The following is an 8,965-nucleotide window of genomic DNA, read 5'->3' as shown; positions in this document are numbered from 1 at the left end:
ATGATTGTCAAAATATGGATCAACAAGTATAACATGTGTATTATTAATCATGATGCAGGTTTTTAGTTCAAATGGCATTCTTTTTTTTATTATTAAATAGGTTACGTACAGTTAATTTGTATTATTAGGAGCTGTCCGGGTGTTCCGGACAACTTCGATTGAATTGGAACCATCTATCAATACATGATTTATGATAAACACAAAGGCAAGGAAGTCTCGCAATTGTTTGACCAGTTTCCATTTCTTCAAGACAAATTACACATTCATCTTTTGACTCGATTAGAACATCCTCTGCAGAAAAAAAACACAGATACTTAAAGCCGTATCAAAACAAATTTCCAAATTCGATTTTTATACCGTTATAGTTAAGTCTTGGTCTAGTTAAGCACATAACGAGGTGAATCTAGCAAATTAATTTAAAATTATGAAACATCTCATAAAGTAAATCTTCACGTAACGACGGCATAACTTATCATATCAATTAATGCGTAATATTTTAATACTTCTATGTCATCAGGCAATAGCGTTTTGTTGCAGATTGGACATCGTATTCCTGAAAAAATATCACTTTTATTACTATTTGCTCAATATCCTTTACAAATAGATTATGCAGATTCAGATATCCTCCAAAAAGAGTAATCTCTAGATACTACTCCGATTTGGTTCTCACCGGAAACGGGCCAAAACCCTGACGCAAATGAATTTATCCTCCCACTCAGTTCCAATATTCCTGAAGCTGACGAACTTTGCATCGCCGACGACGAATAAGAGCGACCTCGTACCGGTCCCCTCGCACCGTCTCCTACATCATCATATTTACATCATTTTACATATATGGCACAAATTTTTCTCGCAAAAATTTCTGTTCATGGACATTTTAATGTGTATTTATTACCATTGGACGAGAATGGATGTGACCCACGGGTCATGGGTGCTGGTACACTTGAGCTACTCGAATTGTGATTATGGTTAAATCCAGTCAGATTATGATTATGTGCACCCTCAGAGTTGGAGAAAGTCCTTGGTCGCTGTTCTGTAGACGTCTTCGCCCCCATTTCAAAAATTCAACGTCCTTTTTTGTACGAAATATTAATTTGCAAATTCTCGCCTTTATATATAAAAGATACAAGTTTTAGCAAAGACTCTGTGTTACTTTTCCTATGTTTACTTAATAAAATATTACTACTTTACATGTGTACTTTCATAAAAGCTACGACAGTTATTTATGATAAATGGGCTAGATTTTATATATTTAATACTTTAGATTTAGTGTTTAACAAATTGTCATTCCTTTTTCTCTTTCAGCTGCAATATTTTACATAATTTTAAAGTTTAGCTGCTTAAATTAAATTACATATCAGTCCTACACAGCTACTGGATTTCTGTATTACTGGCACTACTTTGACTCGAATTCGACCTTAAGTTCATCAACAACTTTTATCAAGTGTCACTAATATCTTGAAGTTAACAATAGCATAGGGCTTTTGGTTTTAAACCTGCTTTCACTCACTACTGATTGACCACTTTAATATTGTCACTCTTTCGCAGTTTGCTTTTATTTTACGCCAACAACAACAACTGAATCGTTTATACTCTGTTGACAAAGTTTTGTTTCAAAATGGTAGATGAATTTGGTTCACGTCAATTTTGCTTATCATCTCTTCCCCTGTTTCAGCTGTGTATGATTTTATTAATTGTAGGCATACACAGTTATCGTTGTTGCGCTGTTGATTATCTTCGCCCAATTGAGGTGAGAATTATTAGTATATGGTGAGCGTAGATGCATTCCGTAATTTATTATACTTTCGACTCTATTATTATTATTATTATTATTATGCTATATATCACAAAGTTCAAAAGTAGCAATTAAAATGTCCCGATTAGTTCATTCACAATGTTTAATTTGTGATTCTGTACTACCCCAGAGTTAGTGTTCCTATCTCTTACTAGAATTAATAATTTATTTCAAATTGATTTTCCTTAATCTGATGTTCAGTCATAAAATGATTTAATTTGGTGGCTGTACTTCATTTACTAGTGCTACTAATTATTATAGTATTACAATGTTTATAAGAGTCGTACATACAACAATTTTTCGAAACTGGAGGCAAAAAGCAGCACCGATTTTACTAAATAATGTTGAAAATATCCTTGCTACGAAATAATGTAATGATGTAATAAGTTATATCACATTTATGGCTTGGGTGAAAGTTGTGAGAATGTACTTTCTACCACTCCATTCGTAAGTTTATTTGGAAGCTAATTATTAGCTTCGATGTCACATTTTCTTTCGCTACGAGTTTAAAATTTCCCAGCCGTTGTCAATATTTGATGCAAAACTATAATTTACGTCTCAAGAAAGGATAAAAAGCTCACTCGGAGGAACATGTTCTTTACGCCAGTTGTTTAATCACCATATTTTACGGGCAGTAGTAGGAAGTGCAGCAGCAGTATTTAATAAATCCGTATATAATGCCACTACTGCTTGCAGATTATTAATACTCGTTCAACTACGTCACATCACTTTATGCGTGACTTTTCTATATACAGAAGTAAGTATTCTCCAGTATAGTCGATGGTAAAGTTTGGTTTAGTAGGTATTAGAGTAGTGTTGTTGTTTGCAAGGTTTTCGAGTGAAGAACTGATGCAAGAAGAACAACCTCATGATAATAAAATGCCTATGATGATGCTATTTAGCTGGATGAGGATGGTTGGTTGGGTGCTGTATAAAATCTTTCTTTCTTTTTTTGGGGCTTTGCGGTTCAAACTAGCAACAACAGGATCACAGAACCTATTCCGAACAGATTTTGGAAAGTTCTCTGTCCTCACTTTTTCCTAGTTTATGGCAAGTTTGAGTAAATAAAATTAAAGAAAAAGGAAGAGAGGTGTCCGTATCGTGTGTATTGCTTAATATTATGCTCTCCTACTACTCTTTCTTGCTTATCTTGTCGCTGCCACCCCTTTCAAACACTTTATGTGATGGGAAAGCAATTAGTATTATCGCTTGGCAAACAGAAGAAGAAGCACTTCGTCAGTCACGTTGACCAACGCAAACTTGCAGGTTGTACAACAAGTCTTGAGCCATTGAAGGTGGATGGAATGGAGAGAAAGAGAGAGGATGATACATATTACCTTCCATGCAAACCAAATGGATTACATGAAAACAAATCAATTCATGGATTCACCGTGAGACGCAAGCGCTTCAACCCGAACTACGCACAAGGAAGCAGCAGGGCTCGAAGTTGGGCGCAAGGCGACGGGTGAGCAGCATAGCCACCGCTTTTGGAAAGGTTGTTTTAAACCAGAAAAACAGAAGGGCTCTCCTTTAAAGCTCTCTCTCATGGTGGTCTGCACGGAGCAACATTCTACCCTGTGCTTTCTTATGAACCTAGAAATCTCATACTTCCGTCAAATTCCACAAAAAAATGGGCTTTTTAATCTTTAGTGAGCTTGCTAAGTTTTGCTTCATAAAACGGTACAGAAGAGAGGCGCCCGCAACAATTTTCATGGAAATGCGAGAGAATGTGTCTATAAATGTCATGGAAGGGTTAATGAGGATAATCCTTCGAAGGGTCAGCAGATTATTGTCCTAGTCCTTGGCGAGGGTATATTTGAGACTTATAGCTTGGGTAATGTATAAGGTTGGGTGCTCCTACTTGCTCTATCACACACCCTTCTCGCGCAAGCACTCCTCTCTCTCATCTTGTGTTGATGTTCTCAAATTGCTATCCACCACCACCACCACTTTAGCCATTCAGCACCAACAACCACACTCAAAGTACATATAAAGTTCATATAAAGAAAACACCATAAGAAGTGCAAACAGCAACTAAATCGCTAACCCACCAACTCTGCACTACTCTCTTCTTGCTATATTGCAGTAGCAGAAAAGGAGAGGAAATGACAATTCAGCCAATTTAATTAAGAGCAAAAATTGGATCCATTCATTTCAGGGTTTTCTGTGCTGAACCAAGTCCACTATCCATCAGCACTATATGCCACTACCACGATTATATACACACACGACCAGTAGTGCAGATCTATCTCGAACACTGCAAATTCTGCTTTCTCTTAATTCACGGAGAAAACTGAGGACTGACTGTTAATTAAAGACAATTGGAGAATGGGTTCGTGGTCGTGAAAGAACGGCGGAAACGTGTAAACAAAAGAACTTTTATAACGTTCACTTGCACAACATGTGAGACAATAATAAACAATAGTAACTGTCCATTCACACATTCAAAACAAAAGACAAAACTGTAACAATAAGCAAAATATTATGAGACAAAAGTGCGTTGCGCTAATTGTGCCATGTGCGAGAGTATCTAGTATGGCTTAAATAGAAATAAATAATAGTGAACAAAGTTTTGGAGGACTGTGTGGTTTAGAGTTTTTGGACTGGTTTTAAATTTCTGGTGGTCGAAAATTGGAGGGGTCGTGGTAGGTGGTAGATACGGAACGACCAGGGAGTGGGAGGGGGTTGGGTTCGTCATATTTCCACGCATACATTTCTCATTGTTTTGGAAACATGGGAGCAAATCTGTCCGATGTTAGTAATGGAGGGGGCAGCAGAGGTGGTGGCTTGAACAATCCAGATTGCACACAAGATGATTGCTTCATAAATGCGGCAAGGTGAGTTGGTGTGATTATTAGGTTAACTTGCTAACCAATTAATTGGAAATCATAAATTAATTTAAGTAAAACTAACTTACTTCTTAGGGAACGCAAGAAAAAATGGTGGCGTCGGAGAACTTCACGCTCCACAGATCCTGGAAGACCGCTACGAGAAATATTAAGTAGTTGGACAATAGGGGAAGTTTATGCGTTAAGTAAGTCTGAAATATATAGATACATATTCAGGACGCAAGTGTTATTTACTACTTTATTATTACTCATTTACAGTGCAAGAATATGACATGATGACAAAAGAGAAGGAACTGTACATCCAATCTGAATCAGCTCGGCCAAGAATTCAAACAATTCGCTCGGATTTAGCAGATCTATTGGGTAGGACACGAATATATTTGCATATCCATATTCTTTAATAACCTTAACGTTCCAATTTTAGATTTCAAATGGAACTCCGATGTAAACTTATACTTAACTCCAGCCATATTTCCTGCGCATCGGTAAGATATAAAGTTTTTTTAGGCTGGGTTGGATCTTATGTGCGTGGATCTTATATTTAATCCACTCTAACTTTAATTTAGTGCCATACTTATGCAACGATCAAAATATTTTCGATCTCTATTGCACCACCAAAACGGAATTGTGAATGTCAACATCGAAGACCCCGTAGATATTCCTACCTTTTCTAGTTTTATTAGATACCTGTACACAGAAGAATCAAGTGCAGAGTTGGACAACTTTGCGGATACAATTTTTGGGCACAATGGAAGATCTCGAAGTCTCGAAGTATGCTAGCATATTATATATTTGCGTTATATTTGATTATTCTTTTATGGTCATGTACCATGTACGTTGTAGCTTTTATTCATTGGCGTCGTTTTTTAATAGGTTGACCTCCGCGAACTACTTCAGACAGCAAAATACTCGGACGTTGTTTTAGTAGTGGGAGATGAGCACATTCCATGCCATAAAGCAGTCTTAGCTGCCCGGTCGGCGTTTTTTAGGTAAAACAAAACTGCAACATATTTATCTATGTAGAAGTTTGAGCTGTTTAATGATTGGTGAGGTTTCTTTCATTTAGGTCCTTGTTTCAACGTCGAGGAAACTCCAAAAATCTTGTACTAGACGAAACAGTAATTCCAAAAAGATACACTCGCGTGAGTTAAACATTTTGACTATAACTACCTAACTATCTATATGGATTGTTTTTCTTCCTGTAAAAAAACATGAAACTATACTAGGCTTTCATGTTTTCAGGTTATATTGCATTGTATGTACACTGATCGTATCGACCTAAATTTAATTGATCCTGCCCGCTCAGGTAAGTCTTTATCAAACTCATAACAGCTGTACCATTTGTTGACTTTAGTTTTTGAGACACTAAGGTATACTTTTGATTTGATATGACCTTTCTTGCTAATTTTAAAGGATTAACGGAAGTAGAAGCGTTAACTTTTACTGGACGGCTCAATCCCGCTGGTAAGGCAAAAAAAATAATTAACGAGTGGCTACCCTTATTAGACAGATAAAACTGTCAAAATTTGACCAAGCAATAATATAGTTTATTGGAATAATTTTAGGATTCGAGGAAGCTATGGAACTCTACCAAATTGGTTTGTTGCATATCTTGTGTAAATCTGTTAGTATACGTGAATTCTAAATAAATGTATGGCTCATATGATTCAAGGTAAATTTCTGGAATTTGACCAACTCAGTCAAGCTGCGGAAGATATAATTGTAGAGCAATTGACATACGAATCTGTGAGTTTTGTATGAATAATGATAATACATATATTTTATTTTATAATCATTTTTTAAATGTTTCCAGCTGCCATCAGTATTACGGTGGGCGTCTCAATCATATGGTTCCAGTTGGGTTCGGAGACAAGCCATGATGTTCCTGCGAGAGGAATTTATAAATTTCGTGGCAACCTCTGGATTCTTAGAGTTGGAGAAAATAGTTTTAGTGGAGATGGTACAGTCTGGTGAGTTTGTTTGTTTATTTTAATAATAAGTTATTATTAATAAAATAATATAACAGAGTGGATGAAAATGAATAGAATTATAGAATAAACTTGATATATCCTTTTAATTCCAGACTTTTTACAGGTAATATTTATTTATTTATTGTTATTTCTAATAAATAGAAAGAAATAAGGATGATGATGGTTGATGGTCTTGACGATGGTCTTTTCGGATTTACAGGCTTCCGAGGTGGATATTTTACAAAGTATTTTGCGATGGGGAGAACACCAACTTATGAAACGCATTGAAGACAGAGGTAAAAGTCAAGGTTTAACTCAGTTTTTATATCGCAATTTTTGAGGACTCTGATTAGTATTTAAAAAGAAATATTAAAATATATTTTCATTTAAAAGAACCAAATCTACTAACCACAACCAGAGATAGCGTGAGTAGGAAAGGAATCAAGCGACGTGACCTCAACGATGTTGAACTTCGTGAAATTATAATTGATCTCTTACGGTTTGTGTGAAATTGCATTTAAAAAATATTGTTATTTGTTCAAGATTGTCATTATTGTCATCATTTGTTGATTATAGATTAGTGAGAACGGATCACATATTACTTAATCACGAAGTCCTAATCGCAGCAGTTCGGCGCGGATTGGTACGTCAAATTTATGTTATTGTTGGTCCATCATGTATCAAATAATTGGTCTAAAATAAAAATGGACCTACAGGTCTCAATACCTCCTAGTCATATGATAACCGAAGAAAAGACGAATCCCTGGATAAATTCTAGTCCAGGTTATGTGCGTCCACGACTTTACACTCCATTTTATGAAGGTATGCTACATATTTCATGAAGTAGTGGAACTTATTGTTTCCAGAACTTTCTAATCCACCGGCATTAGTTTTAGCTTAGTTGCTGAATATCAGTAAAAATAGTATATAACTAATATATTCTGATATTATAATAGAGGCAAAATCATCATTAAGACAACGAGCAACGACAGTCAGTTGTACTGGAGTGGGATTAAGTGCAGTTAGTGATCACAACCTTACGGCTACAGGGAGAAGAACACTACGGTCCATCATACCAGGTACAAGATACGTATACTTGTGATCTGATAACTTATGATTTTATATGAGCACGGGTGACCGTAATATTGACAACGTAATTAAATTCTAGACACGCTCTATATGATCGAGGATGGGAGCACAGCAGTGGAAGGCTGTTCATCGCAACAATCAAATCAGCTAGGCTTGCACAATTCTAATTATTATTCACGTGGAAATGAACCCCTTAAACCCGGTGATATTGGTATGTTGTTTCTATTTAATTTAATCTAATTTAGTAAAAAGAAAAATATCAAAAACTATATATTTGTTATAGTGGTCGACGTCGAGACCCTTTCTTCAATGTTGTACAGACTAAAGAAACTTCAGTCGCATCATAGAAGTTTTAACTTAGTTTCCCGTGAACGAGCAACTAAATACTTGCGATTGAGAGTAGTCAGAGAATTCGGATTTCCAGACTATGTCGCAGAGGTACAATTAATAAATTATATGTCATTTGACAATGATAACAATAGTAATAATAAAACTCGTTTGAATTCTTCAAGATGCTAGAAAATCCTAATCAGACCAATAACCCAGCCCCGAACGACGAATCTTGTTCGTTTGGAGCGAGTGGAGGGGGTGACTCGTCATTGTCAAAATCAGTTCCTTCAGAACCCAGTGCTTTGGAGAGTCAAAAGGGACCTTTCGAGCATTTAAGTGGGAAAATGCCAGATATTGCACTTCATACGACTTCATTGACGGCTTCAGACCAATTCCGACTGGCAGATGATATACTGGATTTAGATTTGGGCGACGGGAGCAAAAGTAATAGTTCTAGACGGTCTCACCCCGTTCCAACTGCGGTTTCCTCATCATCAGCAACAACATCTGGGGGAATGCAATCTCGAATAAGTTCATCTGGTGCTTATCATCATCGCCAATCGTCACTTTTACATTCTACTAGGAACCTTAACGAGTAGGGATTCTTTCATTGACAGATTTCAAACAAAGAGCTATAATAAATGAATTTGTTTGAGTTATACCATCTTCTTTTGTTTTTGCAGATTGACATTAAATAGCCAGGAGCAGTCACGTTTAGAAACTCGCCAACCGCAGATAAGAGAAAATATTTATACCTCCCATTATTTATAGTCGTTAAACTGAATACAGACAAATTGAGACGAAAATAAAGTTCATCCATATACACCCACTCGTGGTGACGGTTATACAGATATACGAATTTGGATTATCATTGATTTACCAATCGCAAAAGAAATAAAATGCACCCGTTTGCATATATAAGTACACACTTA

At 36.2% G+C, this 8,965-nt stretch overlaps 2 protein-coding genes across 3 annotated transcripts; one reads left to right on the top strand and one right to left on the bottom strand.

Moving 5' to 3' along the window:
* Positions 1-55: 55 nt before the first annotated feature.
* On the bottom strand, positions 56-3,071 carry LOC110863584 (E3 ubiquitin-protein ligase ZNRF1). The gene is made up of 5 exons (XM_035846845.1): positions 896-3,071; positions 671-802; positions 504-553; positions 358-403; positions 56-291 (listed from the first exon to the last, which is right to left on the bottom strand). Exons 1-5 carry the CDS (start codon positions 1,053-1,055, stop codon positions 125-127), a joined length of 555 nt encoding a protein of 184 aa, XP_035702738.1. The 5' UTR covers positions 1,056-3,071; the 3' UTR covers positions 56-124.
* Positions 3,072-3,764: 693 nt separating this feature from the next.
* LOC110847541 (BTB/POZ domain-containing protein 7) lies at positions 3,765-8,959 on the top strand. 2 transcript variants are annotated; one of them, XM_035846844.1, is made up of 22 exons: positions 3,765-4,632; positions 4,720-4,829; positions 4,903-5,007; positions 5,069-5,129; positions 5,211-5,415; positions 5,518-5,633; positions 5,711-5,786; positions 5,887-5,950; positions 6,058-6,108; positions 6,210-6,242; positions 6,317-6,390; positions 6,458-6,614; positions 6,728-6,731; positions 6,828-6,910; positions 7,008-7,113; positions 7,191-7,257; positions 7,331-7,436; positions 7,571-7,693; positions 7,783-7,914; positions 7,987-8,141; positions 8,216-8,628; positions 8,717-8,959. In XM_035846844.1, the coding sequence occupies exons 1-22, from the start codon at positions 4,529-4,531 to the stop codon at positions 8,802-8,804; spliced, it is 2,433 nt and encodes an 810-aa protein (XP_035702737.1). In that variant the 5' UTR covers positions 3,765-4,528; the 3' UTR covers positions 8,805-8,959. The 2 variants fall into 2 exon arrangements, with proteins under 2 accessions (XP_035702737.1, XP_021950192.1); XM_022094500.2 differs by having other exon boundaries at positions 6,728-6,738; positions 6,835-6,910.
* Positions 8,960-8,965: the final 6 nt, after the last annotated feature.

This window comes from Folsomia candida, unplaced genomic scaffold, assembly GCF_002217175.1.
Source record: "Folsomia candida strain VU population unplaced genomic scaffold, ASM221717v1 Fcan01_Sc001, whole genome shotgun sequence".
Classification (NCBI taxonomy): Eukaryota; Metazoa; Arthropoda; class Collembola; order Entomobryomorpha; family Isotomidae; genus Folsomia; species Folsomia candida.
The sequence above is the reverse complement of the archived record's forward strand: the minus strand, read 5'-3'. Positions and strand labels throughout refer to the sequence as shown.